The following is a 20,014-nucleotide window of genomic DNA, read 5'->3' as shown; positions in this document are numbered from 1 at the left end:
TTTTTTTTTAGTACCACACTGTCTTGATGATCACAGCTTTGTAGTACAACCTGAAATCTGGCATTGTGATGCCCCTGGCTTTGGTTTTCTTTTTTGGTATTCCCCTGGCTATTTGGGGTACGTGGCATGTTTTAAAGGCTCATCCACATTGTAGCAGGTATCAGTACATCATTCCCTTTTATAGCTGGATAATATTCTATAGCACGTGTATACCACAGTTTGTTTATCCATTCATCCTTTGATGGACATTTGAATTGTTTCTTTTTGCTTCTGTGAATAATGTGTCTGTGAACATTCATGTACAAGTATTTTTATGAGTACATGTTTTCATTTCTTCAGGGTATAGACATAGGAAAAGAATTGCTGGTAGTTCTTTTTTTAGCTTTTTGGGGAAACACCAAACTGTTATCCGTAGCAGCTGCCACATTTTATATTCCCAGAGTGTACAGGGGTTCCAAGATCCTCAGATCCTCACCAACGCTTATAATTTTGTTTTTTTTTTTCCCCCAATTGTACCCATTCCAATGATGTGAAGCGGTATCTCATTCTGGTTTTGATTTGAATTTCTAATGACTAAGGATGTTGAGCATCTTTTCATGTGTCCATTGACCATTTGTGTCTTCTTTGGAAAAATAGCTGCATAAATTCTTTGTTTTTAAATTGTTGTTGTTTAGTTGTAAGGCTTAAAAAATATATATATTCTGGATACTAGACCAAGATCTACTTTTTAGAGGGATGTTAATGCTCTTTAATTTAGGAGGCAGTTCTTAAGAATTCAGTATTAATTAGGTTCCTCTAAATGACAAAAAATCCAAAGCAAATATGGTTTAAACCAGAAATTTCTCTCCTTCGGAAATGAAGTCCAGATGTAAGCACATCAGGTCTGGTATAAAAGCTCCATAATCATAACAGACTGAGGTGTCTTATGTATATACATGGACCTGGGTTTCTTAGTTGTCTCACTATTCTCAGATTGTGATTCCATCTCATGGTCCACGTTGACAGCTCAAGTTACAGTTATTTTATGCACTTTACAGTCAGCACAAAGGAAAAAAGATGAACTTGCTTGCCGCTATAAGGATACTTTTCACAAATCACACACGACGTGCACTTATATCCTCATTTCAATATATTTATTCTCATTTCAATCCTAGCTTTCAAGAGAAGAAAAGCTAGAAAATATAGTCTTATTCCTACTAGCTATAAGACCAGCTAAAAATGAAGAGTTCTATGGCTGAGGAAAGTAAGGAGAACAGATAAAGAAGGACAACTAACAGTGTCTCTTAGAACTGTTCTGATATTTGTGTAAGTGCTGTGGTCTTTCCCAATAGTAGTCATTATTTGCAAACGTGGATGACCATCATTCTCTAGAGTTGCGTATGCCTATAAAATGTCAATTGTTTTCTATTCAGTCTAACAATCTTTGTTTTTTAAGGGTAATATTAAGTTCATTTACGTAATAATAGGTAAGTGTTATAGCTTTCTAACTGTCTCATTGCTTTTGTGTTCTTTTTGTCTTCTTTTAGACTTGGGAGGCGCCCATAGTTTGTTTTCCAGGCACCCATAGTTTTCATGAGTATTTTTATTCTCATACTCTTCTGTTATCTTTACATCATAAAAATATGTATGGTTTATTATTCAAGGTTATCCTAGAGTTTATAACAATTTGTACTTAATGTCTTGTGTAAATTAAAACTTTAACCACTTCCTGGAGGACAATTCAAGGACCTTAGAATAACTTCAATACTATTTTTTTTGTACTGTTGCTTTCAAGTGTTTCTTTATATTTTAAAACCCACAAGACATTATTGCTTTATTAGTCTGTGTATTAGTTTGTATTTGTCATATGTACTCTCTATTGTGTATTGATCTTCACTCTTCCCTGTGTCTTTGGCAGTTCTGGTCGTTAGTCACCTGGGCAGTGTCATGTGTCTTTTGGAATTCCACTGTTCCTGTTGGAAAGAATTAGAGTTTTATTATTCCTTGTAAGAAATGTATTCCTCACCCAACCCTCCCCCAGCTGTTTTGATTTTCTCTTTGTTTTTGGTTTTAAACAGTTTTACTGTGGTGTCTCCAGGTGTGGATTTTGTTTGTTTGGGATTGTAAAATTACTTGAATCTGTGATTTGCTGTCCTTAGTCATTTTTGGAAAATTCTGAGGCATGAACTCTTCAAATAGCACTTTTGCTTCATTCTTTCTCTCCTGTTCTATTCATTTTTCACTATAAACCATGTGTCTTAGGTTCTTTTCCGTGTTGCTATTATATTTTTTCTCTTCATGTTTTTATCATTTGTGTTCTAGTAGTTATTTAATAATTTAGAAAATGTATTTTTAATACCTATAATCTCGTCACAGGAAATTTTTTAAAATTTCAACTTATATTCATATTTCGTTACTGAACAGTATTATAGGGGGCAAATAAAAATAAGCACTAAAATATGCTATAATTCTGTGACGAAAGTGGAATAAAAGTATTGACCCAGTGAATGATGTTAAATGTCTGACGAAGAGTTTGTTCTTGTATTATTATATTGATGATGGTGGGAATCAGATGAGATGGTGCACGTTGAGGGTGGTATGACCATAGACAATACAATGATGGTGGGAATCAAATTGCTATTGTATTTAGATTCTATTAGATACATTTAAAATAATGATACAACAGTTCTTAAAAATGCAAGTATGTTATGCCACTGGAAATTATCTTATTTAAACTTATTTAAATTTATGGTGGTAAATGTCAGTTATCAATTTAAAAATAATGTGAAGTGGCATATGTTTTCCCAAAATGTGTTCAGAGGTATGCAAGCAATAAAGTTTGAAGATACTGCCCTGGCAGATGTGAAGTGGAAGGTGGGCTGTCAGGTTCTGATACCAGACCCACACAGAGAGATCTTTATTGATAGTTTTATAGAGATTTTTTTAAAGATTGATTTATTTATTCATGAGAGACTGAGGCAGAGACATAGGCAGAGGGAGAAGCAGGCTCCCCACAGGGAGCCCGATCCAGGACTCGATCCCAGGACCCCGGGATCACACCCTGAACCTGAAGGCAGATGCTCAACCACTGAACCACCCACAGTTTTATAGTTTTAAAAATATTTCTTAACTTGAGTTTTAAAAATATTTCTTAACTTGAAATTTGGTGCTAGAGAATCTGACATGAATAGCATGTCACACTGTTTCTTCTCGGTGAGCCAAATTATGGTGCTAGAAATGTTGAAGAAACTGCTTTACTACTTGGGTCAGATCTTCTGAAAGCTCTGTTGCTGGGATTCTGGCCATTGCTGGAAAAGAGAGAGAAATCAAACAGAACTCTACGTTGTCAGAATTTAATTCTTACCTAATAACAAAAACTGACAGCCTTTAGAAAGTGAAAAGGTCACATTTTCTATCAACAAAAAGCATGCATTTTGACATGTCTTACTAGAAATGGTTTTATAGTTAATTTTCACAAGATGAAAATTAATTATATTTTTGGGAAAGCACTTTCCTTAATTTAACACCTCCTCAATCCTCTATATAACTTGGAGCTTTGTCGTCAACTTGCCAGTAGTTCTGAGGACTGTGCGTATAGAATGTCACATCTTTTTTTCTCATCTTACTGTGCTGTACCTCTTAGTAAACAGTCTTCCTTGTTTCTTGATCAACTTTAAGGTGGAATATTTTAAGTACTAAATGTGATACACATACCGGTTTGGGGCACATATTCTGTATTAGGAAGTTTCTTTCTGTTCTTTCCTTATATTTTAAAGTCCTGAATGGTTGATGAGTTCTATCAAATGCTTTTTCCACATCTATTTAAATGACAAGTTTTTTTTTTCCTTCCTCTATCCTTGAGGTGGATTACATAAATAGATTTTCTAATGTTGAACCATTTTTACAGTCTTGGGATAAACCCTACTTGGTCATGATCAATGCTATTATTACCAGTAATATATTTGTGAGTTTAAAAAATAGTTTTTTCAAATTTTGCATCTTTGTTCACAAATAAAGTCAATCTATGATCTTTCTTGTACTGTATATTTATAAGTGAGATTAACCTATGGTTTTTTGTGTTGTTTCCATTTGGTTTTGCTATCAATGATATACTAGTATCATAAAATGAGTTCGGGTTCTTGAGTGTTTGGTAAAACTCACCTAAAAATCACCTGGTGCTTTTATTTTATGGGGTGAGGGTGGAATGGGCAGATACTCAACTAATTCAGTGGCTTTAAATGTCAGAGACTTTTAAAGTGTTCTGTTTTTCACAAGTTAGTAAGTTTTATTTTTTATGGAAATTATCCATTTCATCTATTTTCAAATCTATTGCTATAAAGTTATTCATGGTATTTTCTTATAATTTTTAACACTTATACTCTATTTGTAAATATGATACTTTCATCCCTAATATTTATTTGTACCTCACTTCTCTTTTTCTTGGTCTACTTTATTAGATACATTTATCTAGTTAATCTTTCCAGAGAAACGTGTTTTTTTTTTTTTAAACACCCCCCCCCCCAGATTCTCTTATGTTTTATTAACTTATTTTATTTATTTTCCTGTCTTTTGGGATAAATTCCTCTCTCTTGGCTTATTACTTCTAATATTTCTTTATACTTTCTGATAGTTTATTCTTAGCATTTTTGTAATTTGTTGAGTTGAATGTTTACTTATTTTGCCTATTTTTTGTTTTCTGATAGGTGCATTTGAGGGGTGTATTTCTCTATACTTCTTGAACTCTATTTCACAAAAGTTGGCATGTGCTTTTTCATCTCATAATTTTCAATATGATTGTTAATTTGACCCAGTTATCTAAAAGTCAGCGTTTTTAAATTGTTTGTTAATACAGGAAGCATATTGGATATCCCCTTTACTTTCACTTTTTGAAATAAATTTCTACATGTACTTCATTGTGGCTATGATCTCTACTTCATTGTGGTTACTGATTTCCCTCTGGCATGCATGTGGTCATCTCTAGATGGGAATCACTAAGCACAGCTCACACTCGGGGCTACAGAAGTGGGCTCCACCTTTTGAAGGGACAAGTGTCAAAGAATTTGGGGACATAACTTTAAAATCCCCATGATCGGGGCAGCCCAGGTGGCTCAGTGGTTTAGCGCCGCCTTCGGCCCAGGGCCTGATCCTGGAGACCTGGGATTGAGTCCCACGTCGGGCTCCCTGCGTGGAGCCTGCTTCTCCCACTGCCTGTGTCTCTGCCTCTCTCTCTCTCTCTCTCTTTCTCTCTCTCTCTCTCTCTCTCTCTGTGTGTTTCTCATGAATAATTAAATAATTTTTAAAAATAAATAAATAAAAATAAAATCCCCATGATGGAGATAATGCACATTCAGATTTCAATGGAGCACTATTACAGCAAAAACAATGTTCTTTTTAATTTAAGAAAGCTATGAAGGAGAAATAAATTTCAAATTGGTTGAGGTAACTATATAATTTAGGATTACATCCAAACTGTGATACACTATCAAATACCCTGTGGTTAATTTGGACACATGCACTCTTTTTACTAACTGAACACTATAGATAAACATGCAAGCTAATATTAATATATTTCAGCAGAGCAATGCATTACTTTTCTCTTTGCTGCCTATTGTAAATTGGGTTTTAGATACATTGGAGATTCGAGCCCATGCTGTAATTCATATAAGTGTGCTACAACGGCATCAAGGCTATTCTAACAAGCCCTCTAAATTTTGATTACATTTGCATAAAGTCAGAAAACTAATGAAAGAAAATGACATTTAATATATACCATAGGAGCCAGGGAGACACCGGCACCTACCAAATCCATTAATAAGTGGATAATCCACTAATCCGCATCTACTTCAAGAATTCCTCACTATTTTAAGATGACTATGTTAAGACAAAGGTTTTAGCACATGCTATTGCAGAAAGCACATTGAAGCATGACTTCATTTAAGTAATTCAAGGGATTATTCTAAAATAATTTCATTTTCTGTTCTAGTTTTTCTTATTTCACATGAAAAGCAAGGCTATAATCATTGATGTGTTTCATTAGCAGAAATTAGATGCCAGTTTTATACTAATGTCATGGGGTGCATCAAAAGAAATCAGTGTAAGTCAGTGCCAAAGTTGGTTCAAAATTTTAAGAATTCAGTTAAGGAACTGAATGAACTTTTTGGAAATTCATTCTGTTGAAGATTCAACATCATGTACATTTGTTCATGTTGCAAATTAAGTTGAAAAACCTCAACACTGAATAAAAACCTGTTTATTTTGGTGGTTTTATTAGTTATCAATTGGCATGGAACAAATCACCCCTAACAGCAGTTTAAAACAGCAAACATGTATTGCCTAACATGGTTTCTGTAGGTCAAGAGTTTAAGGATGGCTTATCTGGGTGGTTCTGTCATGAGATTGAGGGCAGGATGTTGGCTGTATCTGCAGTCATGAGAAGGCTTGGTTGGGGTTGGGGTTCCCAATGATTCACTCACATGACTGTGGCAGGAGACTCCTCCCTCACCACCTGGATGTCTCCATGGGGCCACTTACTTGAGCGTCCTCACAAACATGGTGTCCGATTCCTCCAGAGTGAGTGATCCAAGATGGAAGCTGTAATGCTTTTTATGACCAACTCTCAAAGTCTATCTACATCATCACTTTTGAGTTATTAACAGCACTTGTCTCTGTGGCATGCTTCACTAATGATTACTTGCACCTGAAATCGAAGAGAATTTCTCATAGGTCTCTTGTGTTTCCTCATGTCTTGCAAGCAAGGCACAAACTGCCCTTTGCTCTTGGTTATATTTTCAAGAATATGTGTCTAGTGAACATCCTTGGGAAACAGGGAGAGTATTTCCAAAGCAAAGAGAAGACACTGGTGAAGCAAAGAGCAGGCACCCTTACTCCTCAGTCTCACAAACGTAGGGTCTCTCCACAGCAAAGGGAAGGCAAGCTTAATACCCATAATAAAAAATTACGGTTCCCTAAATTCAGGGTTTCTCTCCTCTAAGGCAACCCACTGTGTGTGCAGGTTTTTGCTGGGGCCCATCCATGTTGATGTCCTGGGGACTCGGGCCAGGAGAAATGGATGAACATATGCTGATGCTCATAGGAATTGCTATGCTGAGTAGCCAAGTTCTTTGTCTCTGACCCAGAATCTTTCTTCTGCCACCAGTGAAACTGTCAGACTAACCGGTTAGCTTCAGGTAGGGTAAAAGCTTAGATCCTTTACAGTTCCCGACAGTGCAGTGTCCTACAGTTTTCCCTCCTTAGTGCTGGAGCCAGTGGGCCTTCATGTGAAAGCCCACTCCCAGAAGGTTGGTCTGGCACAGTTGCACAACCCACCCCCCACCACCACCACCATAGCTCCCACAGCAGCCCAGTGCTATGGGTTAGAAACCAGCAAGCCTGCCTGGTGACCACAGAGGGCTCTCACCTGTATCTCACTCCTCCTCCATTCTTCAGACACGAGGTTTTCTTGCCAATTCCACTGCCTCTGCCAGTGAACTAGCCAATGTGCTTGGAGTTTAAAGATTTCTGAGGATGATGGTGAAGCTCATCCTAAGTCGTTTTCACTGTTGCCATCTCAAAGAAAAATCAAATTCAGGGCATGCTCAGGAAACCATGGCTTAAAGATGAAGCTAAAGGTATGGCTATGAAATCCTTTCCCATGACCTCAGAAGCCAAGGTGATGTCTCAGAGCACATTAAGTCAGAATAAAGGCTCTCTAAAGAGTTTGTGGATGCACCTCATGGCCTCAAAAATAGGGCCTCCAGGAAGCTTAAGGGCATTACCCCGAGACACCTCAGCACCAGCCAAGGTAATGAAGTGATCTGAAGAGATTTATGTGTATGTCATATACTAATGGAGTTAACCCCATGGATGGTCAAGAGACCCTAACATTTTAAAGAGGCCTATATCAGTGTTAATAGTTTGGACTGAAACGTACAGAACATATAAAATGAGAGATTTTGGACCTCTGGACATCTAGAAAGCAGGACCCAGCCTGAGAAAACCACTCAGAGGCAATCACATGCTACTTTAATGATGAGAGAAATTAGAGGACAAGCCAAGAGCTTAGATGAGACCAAGCGCCATGGTGAGTCAGTTCTGGGCTGCAGGAGGACCAAATCCAACATTTGCCTGGCTGATTTTCAGAATTGCTATGGACCAGTGACCCTTTTGCATCTCCCATTTTCTCTCCTTTTGGAGCAGTAATACCCACAGCATTTATTGTATGCTTGGTCCCACATTGTACACTGGGTGTGGGGGAGGCGGACAATGTATCTTTAGTGCACAGATCTACAGATGAAGAGTTACTGCACTTGCTATAGGTAAGGAATAGCACCTATGGGGTCACATCTACTCCTAGACCTGAGTTTTTAGCCCCAGTCTACACTGGGGCCTTATTAATGTGCCAGTCACTACATCTTGAGTTCTCCCCTTGGGCATATTTATGATGACTTGCACATCAGCTGTCTGCTATTTTACATAGAACAGAGCTATTAGGTAAGGCACCTGGTTGGCTCATTTCATGGAGCATGCAACTCTTGATCTTGGGGCCATGGGTTCAAGCTTCATGTTGGGTGTGGAGATTGCTTAAGAATAAAATCTTTAGGGGCACCTGGGTGGCTCAGGGATTGAGCATCTCCCTTTGGCTCAGGTCATGATTCTGGAGTCCCAGGATTGAGTCCTGCATCAGGCTCCCCTGCAGGGAGCCTGCTTCTCCCTCTGCCTATGTCTCTGGCTCTCTGTATGTGTGTCTCATGAATAAATAAGATCTTTTAAAAAAAAAAAAAAAAGAATAAAATCTTAAAAAGAAATAGAGCAGAGCCATTAGGTACTGTAGGTTAGAAACAAGATGATGAGTTCCAGATGCTGAGCTGATGTCATGGGGTGAGACTTTGCAGGGCTTCACATGGCCAACAGAATGCAACAGAGGTGATGTTATGTTACTTCTGAGATCAAATTATAGGAAAGTGCAGCTTTCATCTTTGTCTCTGGCTCTGAGATCCCTTGTTTTGGGAGAATCCATACCATGAGCAACCTTACGAAGAGTCCCATATGTCAAGGAACTAAATTCTGCTCGTGGCCATATGAATGATCTTAGAAGTGGATCATTAATCCTCATTTGAGTCCTGACATAACTATGGCCTTAGCTGACCACTTTATTGTAACCTCAGAGACCCTGAGCCTGAACCACCCAGCTAAATTCCCAAATTTCTTTCTTTTTTTTTTTAAGATTTTATTTATTTATTCATAGACACAGAGAGAGGCAGAGACACAGGCAGAGGGAGAAGCAGGCTCCATGCAGGGAGCCTGACGCGGGACTTGATCCGGGGTCTCCAGGATCACATCCCGGGATGCAGGCGGCGCCAAACCGCTGCGCCACCGGGACTGCCCCTAAATTCCCAAATTTCTAGCCCTCCAAAATAAAGGTTTTTGTTTTATGCTGCCATTTGGGGGGGGGGGTAGTACTTTGTTATGAAGGAATAGATAACTATAATAAAAACATGCACACTAATGTAGCCTCCAGTCAGCTCAAACAAAAAAACAATGGTTGAAACCTCATACCCCATGCACACATCTCTCTAATACAATCTGCTGGAGAAAGTTCTCTGCTTTCAAGGGCTCATGCAATTCATTTGAGTCCACCCAGATAACCAAAGATTGTCTCCCTAAGTTAAGGCCCATCTTTAATTACAGCCATAATGTCCCCATGTAATGTAACATATTCCACGGGTTCCAGGAGTAGGACATGGTCATCATTCTGCCCACAATATGAATGTATATATCTCTAAGCAATATATAAATGAATTTTTTACATTAAATATAGTTCCAACTTGAGTTTTCCATTCAATATTTTGTGTAATTTATTTATGTTGATGAATAATTAACTCATTTTCACTGATATATACTACTATTAATTTGTACATTCTTTGGTCAATGAATTTTAAGTTGCTTCCAGCTTTTCCTATTATGGGTAACGTTGCTGTAAAGCATTTTTGTATATACCTGTGGGTGTTCTAATATCAGTATCTATAAGTAGAGTTTCTAGATGATACAGTATAATTATCTTTCACTTTACTTGATAATGCCAGATTACTTTGCAGAGACATTGGGCCAGTTTGCCCTCTATCAGCAGGAAGAGTTGCCTTATGACATGTCTTCACTGATACTTAGAATTGTCAGACTTCCTAGTTTTTTAAAGTGGTATCTCATTTAAGTTGTGATTTGTATTTTCCCAATAATATGGAAATAATATGGTAACATATTTTTCCTCTTTGTCATTTAAGTATTTTTATATTGGATTTTGATCGTTTGCTTCTCTACTTGCTGATTTGCTAAGAATTCTTTGTTCTGGCAATGAATGTCTATCCATGTTACAAACTTCTTCATTTTCTTTATATGGTGCCTTTTGAGGAAGAAAATTATTTAATTTTAATGTAGCTGAATTGATCAATCTTTTTCTTTAATACATGTATTTTTTCATAGTTTTCTAAAGATACTTTTCTGCCCTGCTATCATTAAAGGTATTCACCTATGTATTTTCTAAAACGTAAAAAATGTCAGTGTTTCATATTTACTACTTAATCCACTTAAGTGATGAGAGAGAGAGATTGTTGGAGAAGGTCATCAAGAGAGTGTGACTGCTGCCAGGGCACCTGAGTGGCTCAGTCCTTTAAGCATCTGACTTTTTATTTCAGCTCAGGTCATGATCTCAGGTCATAATATTGAGCCCTGCATCAGGCTCTGAGTTCAGTGGAGAGTCTACTTGAGATTCTCTCTGTCTCTCTCCCTTTGCCCTTTCCCCCAGCATGTATGCACTCAATCTCTCTAAATAAATAAATAAATCTGAAGAAAGAAGAAGAAGAAGAGAAGAAAGAAGAAGAAGAAGAAGAAGAAGAAGAAGAAGAAGAAGAAGAAGAAGAAGAAGAAGAAGAAGAAGAAGAAGAAGAAAAGAGGAGGAGGAGGAGGAAGAAGAAGAAGAGGAAGAAGAAAGGAGGAGAGGAGGAGGAGAAGAGAAGGGGAAGGAGAAAAAGAAGGGGAAGAGGAAGGGGGAGGAGGAGAAGAAGAAGGAGGAGGAAGAGGAAGAGAAGGAGGAGGAGGAGAAGAAGAAGAGAAGGAGAAGAGAAGAAGGAGGAGAAAAGAAGGGAAGGAGAAAGAGAAGAGGGGGAAAGGGAAGGGAAAGAGGAAGGGGAAGGAGAAGAAGGAGAAGGGGAAGGAGGAGGAGGAGAAGGAGGAGGAGGAGGAAAAGGAGAAGAAGAAGAAGAAGAAGAAGAAGAAGAAGAAGAAGAAGAAGAAGAAGAAGAAGAAGAAGAAGAAGAAGAAGAAGAAGAAGAGGAAGGAGGAGAAGAAAGAGAAGAAGAGGAGGAGGAGAAGGAGACGAAGAGAAGGGGAAGGGGAAGGAGAAGAAGGAGGAGGAGGAAGGGGAAGGGGAAGGGGAAGGGGAAGAAGAAGAAAGAGACTGCCGGTTGACCCACTAGTTGGCCTGGGCAATGGAGGGCTCCTTCCCTGTCTCCTTTCCTTAGAATGTCTGTTCTGCCCACGGTTCCCACAGCTGGAGCCCTTCTCAGACAGCTTTGAGAGAGCACTGGGGGGCGGGGGAGAGCATCTGGATGGTGTATGTGACTGAACTTACCATCGAGGTAAGGCCTCGATGCAGACTTTTCAGATTCTGGTGGGTGGGTGGGTGCTGATATCTGTTCATCTTGCTGCTGCTCGAGACAAGCCTTGTCTGGAAATTCCCTTGCTTATTTAACCGGCCACCCACCAGTCTGGAGCAGATGGCCTCTTCCACCGCTTTCTGCCCTCCCTGTGCAGGGACCAGTTTCACGTTTTCCCCGGGGAGCTCCTGAGGTTGTGAATGGACAGTCATTTGTACCGGGACTAGTTACCCTTTCATCTGCAGTGTCCTCTCCATCCATACATAAATTTCTCTATGTGTGCACATTTCTTTATGGGTTTTCTATTCTGTTTCAACCTCTCTCTTTGGGCCAATGAAAAACCATCTTATTACTGTTGATTAATCTTTGACATCTGGGTAGTTCAAGCTCCTCCATGCTCTTATTTTAGAGTGTATTAGTAGTTCTTGGCCATTTGTTCCAGTTCCATGAAAAACCCTCTTGGGTTTTTTTGAGATTTTATTTATTTGAGAGAGAGAGAGAGAGAGAGAGTGCAGGGGAGACTTCTTGGGATTTTGACTGGAATAGCACTGTATCTACAGGAAGAATTGGTATCTTTATGTTCTTGAACATTCTTGAGTAACTCGCCATTTGTTTAGGTCTTTAAAATGTCTTTTAATCAAAGTTTTTAAATGTATGCATGCTGGTCTTCTGCATATGTGAGATTCACTTCACAGTGACTAATTGTGTTTTCATTGTAAATGGTTTTATTAAAGCACATTTTTCTTCTTTGAGGGGCCTAGTGTATAGAAATACAAATGATTCTTGGGGCACCTGGGTGGCTCAGCCATTGAGCATCTGCCTTCTGCTCAGGGCATGATCCCGGGGTTCCGGGGTCGAGTCCCACATCAGGCTCCCTGCATGGAGCCTGCTTCTCCCTCTGCCTGTGTCTTTGCTTCTCCCTTTGTCTCTGTGTCTCTCATGAATAAATAAATAAAATCTTAAAGAAAAGAAATACAAGTGATTCTTGAATATTGATCTTATAGGCAACCACTTTGCTAAGCTCTTTATTATTGCTAATATTTTCTCTGTAGCTTCTTTGGGGTTTTCTTGGTAAATGATCATATCTGTTAACCTCAATTTTATTCAAACTTTCCTCTTTTTTCATTTATTTCTCTCATTTTGCTGGCTAGAACTTCCAGTGGAAATACTGAATAGGAGTGGTGATAAGGTGGCTTCTTTATCTTGTTTATTTCTAAAGGAAATGCTGGATGTTTCCAGTTTTTCCTTAAGAATATTTGCCATAGTTTTTGGTATACAGATCATATCAGATTAAGGAACTTCTTATTCATCTTAGTTTTCTAAGTGTATTAAACCTTATTAAAACTGCTTTTCCAGGGCAGCAGTTTAGCGCAGCCTTCAGTCCACGGCCTGATCCTGGAGACCCATGATCAAGTCCCATATAGGGCTCCCTGCATGGAGCCTGCCTCTCCCTCTGCCTGTGTCTCTGCCTCTCTCTCACTCTCTCTGTCTCAAATAAATAAATAAATAAATAAATAAATCTTAAAAAAATGATTTTCCATATCTGTTGAGGTGATAATGTGGGTTCCCCTCCCCTTTAATCTATTAGACTGATAAATAGAATTTATAGATTTTTCTGTTAAACCATGCTCACACTCTTGGGATGAACTCAACTTGGCCATGGTGTATCATCTGTTTTATAGGTACTGCTAGATTTAGTTTGTTAGTTTGTTGAAGTTTTTTTTTTTTTTTTTAAGATTTTATTTATTTATTCATGAGAGACACACAGGGAGGCAGAGACACAGGCAGAGGGAGAGGCAGGCTCCCCGCAGGGAGCTCAATGTGGGACTTGATCCCAGGACCCCGGGATCATGATCTGAGCCGAAGGCAGACACCCAGCCACTAAGCCACCCAGGTGCCCTGAGTTTGTTGAAGTTTTGTTGTTTTTTTTTCCTCCTCATTGATGTGACTGGTGGTAGTTTTCCTTTTCTACACAATCCTCATCTGGTTTTGTGATTAGGCTATACTTGCCTCATACAATTAGCTGGGGAAAGAATTGTCTCTTCTCCTTACAGTTCAACTATATTGGTGACATCTGCCTGAAAACTGGCCAATGGAATGTGAAGGGACTTAGGCTATTTCCAGGACTGGTTCATAAAAATCTCCCATGCATAATCCACCATTCTTTTTTTCCCTATCCATGTAGACTTAAAAAGCTGAACATGACAGTGGTACAAAATAGAAGCACCCCGAGTCTCTGAATGATTGAAAGGAACAGAGCGCCCTCCACCCCCTAGACAAACACATTGCACTATGAAATGAACAAGCACCCCAAAACGTCTATTGTTTGTCACTTAATAAAGAACTTGGTGCACTGAAGTGGACTGAAATTTTGATAAAATCCCAAGATATGTCACATTGATTTAGTCATTTGGGGAAAGGTGAAGAAATTGCTAACAGAAACTGATTAGTTGTTTGCCAGTGTTGGTAAATTGGTAAAACTGTGATTGACAATACACAAATATGAGCTGAGCTTCAGGAGGAGAGGTTGGAAAACTGTGACCATGGTTTATGTTGATTGTTACTGACTTCATCTGGTGAAGTGTGACAGGGACAAACTGACCTGCTTCTTAGGAAATAATGGAAAGTCACAGGGACTCCAAAAACGCAAGGTATCAAATGAATGAAAACCTCACGGCCTCTAGATCCCAAAATTCTGGGTAAGAATGACTCAGTCTTATTAAGATGAATCAAGAGTACTATCTTCCCACCCAGTTCTGCCATTTAATTGAGAGAAAGGTACAGGTGTAAAGCTGTAAAGCAGGTTTAAGAACTATGTGTAGGAGCAAGTTGGACGTAAGTGACTGGCAAATGGGACTGTCTGCAAATGTACTAGAAACTTACTAAGTTTTTGAGGAAATCTGTCAAAGAAACCCAGTGCCTACCCCCCTCCCCAAAACCCCTCTATAACTCTTAAATATGCCTTAGAACAGCCCCTGGTTGGGCAGGAAGCCAATGGCAAAAGTTTCTCCCCCCCAAGACGTTAACTATTGGAATGTGAACAGAAGTCGTGTATGCTGCTTCCAGAACTGGCCCATAAAAACATGCCATGGGTGATCCTCCATTCATGGTGACTTAGAGGTTATGTGCTGTATGTGGCAGTGGCACCAGATAACAACTATGTCAAACGTGGCCACGGGGAAGAAGAGAGGACAGGAACTGACAGTTCTCCCCAGAGAGCAACAGCTGCTAGGGCTCTGCATTATCCTTTCGGCTCCTCTCCTTCCTGATGGCTGAAGTCAGGACCTTGGCAGTTGGATTGGGGTCATACATCAGCGTTCTGGCCAATGTAACTAAGGACCATGTGAGGGAAGTCACTTACAAAACCAGCCCATGAAAACCTCCTGTGGGTCATCCTCCATCCTTGGAAGCTCGTGGTGGACATGGAGGCGGCACAGGATGGGAGATTCTGGGTTCCCGCATAACTGGCTGGAATAGGGCTCCACGGTCCTTCGCCTCCCCACAACCACTGTGGACTGTGACCTGAGCAAGTAATCAAGTAATCACTTTATTTATTTAGTTAAGTCATATACATTTGGAGATTGCGACAGCAGTTATCTTACCCTCACCTCTACAGGAAGTAGGCTCTCTTTCTCGATTCTCTGGAAGAAGTTGTATAAAAGTGAAATAATCTGTTCTTTGAAAATGTTGTAAAACCCTCTGTGCCTGAACTTTCCAACTTTTCTGGGGGGTGGGGAAGTTCATAATAAGCAAATAATTATTCAGGCTTATTATTTCTCATTAGTTTTGATAAGCTTTTTTTCCTCTAAGACCAGTAAGCATCAGCATCATTCGGTATGTTAGTGTCTTGTGGCTGCTGTGACAGAGCACGCACCACGACGTTGGTGGCTTCCAACAACTGAAGTCTGTTCTCTCACAGTTCCGGAGCCTATGAGTCTGACATCGGTTTCACTGGGCCAAAACCAAGGTGACAACATGGCCAACTCTCCTCCAGAGGCTTTAGGGGAGAATCTGTTTTACCTCTTCCAGAGAAGGTGGCTGCTGGTGTTCCCTGGCTACTCCTACCTCGGCCTCCACGGTCACAGCACCTTCTCCTCCTCTATGGTGCCATCTTCCCCTTCCTCTTACATAGATACTTGCGACCCTATTTAGAGCCCACACAGATCATCCAGGATAGTCTCCCCATCTCAAGGTCTTTAACCACATCTTTTGTCTTAAAAGTAATATTCAGGGATCCCTGGGTGGCGCAGCAGTTTGGCGCCTGCCTTTGGCCCAGGGCCTGATCCTGGAGACCTGGGATCGAATCCCACGTCGGACTCCCGGTGCATGGAGCCTGCTTCTCCCTCTGCCTTGTGTCTCTGCCTCTCTCTCTCTCTCTCTGTGTGACTATCATAAATAAATAAAAATTTTTTTAAAAAAGTAATATTCACCCTTTGCCATATAGGTAATACTTACATATTCTAGGGGTTAGAACTTGCTATCTTTGGGGACAATTATTTAAACTTGTCACACCTGGGAACTTGTTAGAATGCAAATTCTCAAATCATGCTGAATAAGGAACTCCAGGGGGGTTTTAATCGCAATGTTGTGGTTTAACAAGTCCCCCCAGAGGTTTGCTGGTGAACGTTGAAGCTTGAGAACCACTGATCTGGGATGTTGTCCAGTTCATCTCCATTTAAAAATTACGGGCATCAAAGTGTTCATAGTATCATCTTTACATTTGTGCCTTTTCTATTTATCAACATAAAACAGTTTTTTTTTTCTTCAAATTTCACCTTTTGATATTTATGGTCTCACTAAAATGGACTTTTGCTCTTATGTTTATTATAGTCCTTATTTTCTACTTGAACATATTCAACTTTTCAAAGTGGACACTTAGTGTATTAATTCTGAGCCTTTCTTTTTTTTTTTTAAATAAACACATGAGGTTGTAAATTTCATTCTCAGTTTAACTTTCACTGCATTCCCCCATTCAGATAGTGAAATTTTCTTATCATTCGGTAATTTTTTTAAAATGCCAATTTTTATCCTTTGATGTATGAATTATTCAGAAGCATGTTTTGAATTTTGCAAATGTATGAGGTTTTTAATTTTACATTTTTCTTAGTGATTTGTAACTTAATTGCTTTAAAGTCAGAGAATATAGGGATGCATGGGTGGCTTAGTGGTTGAGCACCTGCCTTCGGCCCAGGGCATGATCTTGGAGTCCTAGGATCAAGTCCCACATCGGGCTCCCTGCATGGAGCCTGCTTCTCCCTCTGCCTGTGTCTCTGCCTCTCTCATGAATAAATAAATTCTTAAAAAAAAAAAAAAGAAAAAGAAGTCAGAGAATACAGACTATATGATACTGATTCTTTTAATTTTATAGGGACTTGCTCTTGGTCTAATATGTAATTAGATTTGTAAACATCCCGTGTATACTTATGTATTCTCTGTTGGTTCCAGAGTTCTATGTTGTAAATCAACCTTCATCATTTAAATTTTCCTGTATGATAGATTTGTCAATTTTTACTTGTATTTCTATTTTATAGAGTTTGAGGCTAGTTTACTAGTTGCACTCAAGGTTAGCACTGTGAATATCTGCGTGGTGAAGTGTAAATCTTTTATCATTCCTTAGTGGCCCATTTCTAACAATGCTTTTCGACCAGCTGTCAGTGTATGAGCTTCCCAGAGCTACTGTAACAAAGTACCACTGAGCAGATGGCCTAAAGCAACAGAAATGTATTCTCTCAGAGTCCTGGAGGCCAGAAGTCTTATGTCATGGTGTCAGCAGGGTCATGCTCTCAGTGAAAGTTCTAGGAAAGAGTCCTTTCTTGCCTCTTCCAGCTTCTGGTAGCTGCTGGCAATCCTTCGCATTGTTTGGTTTGTAGACTCATCATTCCAATCTCTGCCTCATCTTCACATGACATTTTCCGTATGTGTCTCTACATCCAAATCTCCCTCCTTTCACAAGGACACCAGTCATATTGGACGTAGCGCCCACTCTAATCCAGTGTGATGTCGTCTTAACTTGATTACATCTGCAGGATCCCTCTTTCCAAATAAGGTCACATTGACAGGTTCTGGTTGGACATGAATGGGGTAGGGGGAGGCACTATTCAACCCATTACAATGAGCTATTAAGGGAGTTATCTCACCTTGTTGATTTGTCTATCTTCCTTCATCCCTTTATTTCCAGTTTTTTTCTTTTTTAAAAAAATATTTTATTTATTTGAGAGAAAGAGATCATGAGCAGGGGGGAGGGGCAGAGGGAAAAGCAGACTCTCCGCTGAGTAGGGAGCCTGTCTTGGGACTTGACCCCAGAATCCTGGGATCATGACCTGAGCCTAAGGCAGATGTTTAACCCACTGAGCCACCCAGGTGCCCTCCAGTGTCCAATCACTATAACTGAAATTAAAGACAATCATAACATGTCTTCTATTTAGTTTAATTCCATTATTTGGATAACTAAGATATTCTAAATTATATCACTTTTTTTTTTTTTTTTTTTTTTTTTTAGATTTTATTTTCAAGTAATCTATATACCTACTCAAGGTGGGGCTTGAAATCACAACCCCAAGATCAGGAGTCACATGGTCTACCAACTGAGACAACCAAGTGCCCCTATCACTTTACTTTTTGATTTGCTTCCCCCTTTACTATTTGTTTTCATTGAGGCTTTTTTTTTTTTTTTTTTTTTTTTAAGATTTGAGAGACAGAGTGAGCACCAGCAGGTGTGGCAAAGAGAGGGAAAGAGAATCTCAAGCAGAGTCTGTGCTGAGCACAGAGCCCAATATGGGGCTAGATCCCATGACCCCAAGATCACAACCTGAGCTGAAAGCAGGAGTTGGAGGCTTAACCGACTGCACCACTCAGGCACCCCCAAGGCCTTCTGTTTTCTAATTTGCTGTTTACCTCTCTTGTTTCTATTTTCTAGTTACCCTTGAACTCTGGCCATACTGTATTAGTTTCGTGGGGCTGCTGGAAGAAATTACTTTTGTGGTTTAGAACAACAGAAATTTATCCTCTCACATTCTGGAGGCCACAAGTTTGAAATGGGTTTCTCCTGCCCAAGACCAAGGTGTCAGCCGTACCTGAGTCCCTCAGAAGGCTCCAGGGAAGAATAATTTCCTTGACTTTCTTAGCTTCCCAGGTGCATTCTTTGCATTCCTTGGCTCATTGTCCCTTGCTCCATCTCTAAAATCACAATACCTTCTCTTCTTTTGATTTACAATCTCCCTCTTCTTCTCTTACAAGACACTGTGATTGTACTCAGGGCCCACCTGGATAATCTAGGATAATCGCCCATGCCCAAACCCTTAATTGGGGATTAAGGATGAAGTTCCCATGAACTTACCGTATAAGGTAACATTTACAGGGCTCTTGGGATAGGACATGGGGGGGGGGACTACTATTTTGCCCACCACACATACATATTAAAATTAAGCCATTCCTTTGCCTTCTGAATACAAAGAATTTAGAACACTTTTACCCTATTGATCAAAATGCCCTACTTAATTTCCATGCAACTGTTCAGTATTTTAGTTATTTTCAAACTATATAAACCACGCTATGCTATTAGTATTTTATGTTTATTTGCATTTATGTACATGTCCATTTTATTTGCCATCAGTAATTCATTTGAGACTTGGGATGTTTTTCCTTTTCCTGCAAATACAACTTTTAGAAAAAAAGTTCCTTTACTGTAGATCTCTTGTTGGTAATTTCCCTCATTTTTATCTCAAAATGTTACTTTTAAAAACCTGGTCTGAGTTTTGTTGGAACAGGAAAGAAGGACCATCACTCCCAACACTTTGAGGACTGTTACTCCCCTGGTTTCTGGCTTTCCTTGTTGCTGTTTAAATCATTTCTTTAATTATACTTCCTTTGTAGCAGCCCTGGCAAACATATTCAAGGGTAAATGGTATTTTGTGGTTTGTGGGCCATGTGGTTCCTATGGTCTAAGTTGCAACCACTTAGCTCTGCCAGTGAAGGCCAAAGCAGCTACACACAATACATAAATGAATCATGGCTGTGTTCCAAGATTTTAGTTACAAAAATGTTTGCCAACCTCTGCCTAATGGTGAATGGTTCCTTCTCTCTGATTACCTTTTAAGATCTCTTTGCCTTTGATGTTTTGCAATGTCACCACTATATGTCTAGGTGTGGATTTCCTTTTGTGCTTCTAGAATCTATCTTCTCTATAAAAAGTCAATTCTGGAAAAACATTAGCCATTACCCTTCCAAATATTGCCTTTTTTTACATTCTTTTTGGGACTCTTGTTTTGCTAGGCCTTTTCATTCTATCCTTCATAATCATTATGGTTCCTTCATATTTTCCTTTTATTCGTTTGGGCAGCACTCTATGAATTTTTTTCATTAATTCTCTTTCCGGCTGTTCACCCTGT

The 20,014-nt window shown here is 39.4% G+C and overlaps 1 protein-coding gene across 9 annotated transcripts in view; it reads right to left on the bottom strand.

Moving 5' to 3' along the window:
- N6AMT1 (N-6 adenine-specific DNA methyltransferase 1) overlaps positions 1-20,014 on the bottom strand; it is a 38,690-nt gene continuing 18,676 nt past the window's right edge. For 3 of the 9 annotated variants that reach the window (XR_005382229.1, XR_005382235.1, XR_005382236.1), the window contains exons 6-8: positions 14,989-15,149; positions 3,136-3,287; positions 1-1,952 (exon numbers count right to left, since the gene is read on the bottom strand). Coding sequence is in view for 2 of the 9 variants with exons in the window: in XM_038581286.1 (XP_038437214.1) it covers positions 1,911-1,952; positions 14,989-15,149 (203 nt within the window). In the remaining 7 variants the exon portion in view is untranslated. Of the gene's footprint in view, positions 1,953-3,036; positions 3,288-6,510; positions 6,677-7,396; positions 7,546-14,988; positions 15,150-20,014 lie in introns of those variants that run through there. The other 6 variants (XR_005382232.1, XR_005382231.1, XR_005382234.1 and 3 more) reach the window with 6 other exon arrangements.

The sequence above is a fragment of the Canis lupus genome, chromosome 31, assembly GCF_011100685.1.
Source record: "Canis lupus familiaris isolate Mischka breed German Shepherd chromosome 31, alternate assembly UU_Cfam_GSD_1.0, whole genome shotgun sequence".
NCBI classification, from domain to species: Eukaryota; Metazoa; Chordata; class Mammalia; order Carnivora; family Canidae; genus Canis; species Canis lupus.
This window is presented reverse-complemented; position numbering and strand designations above follow the sequence as displayed.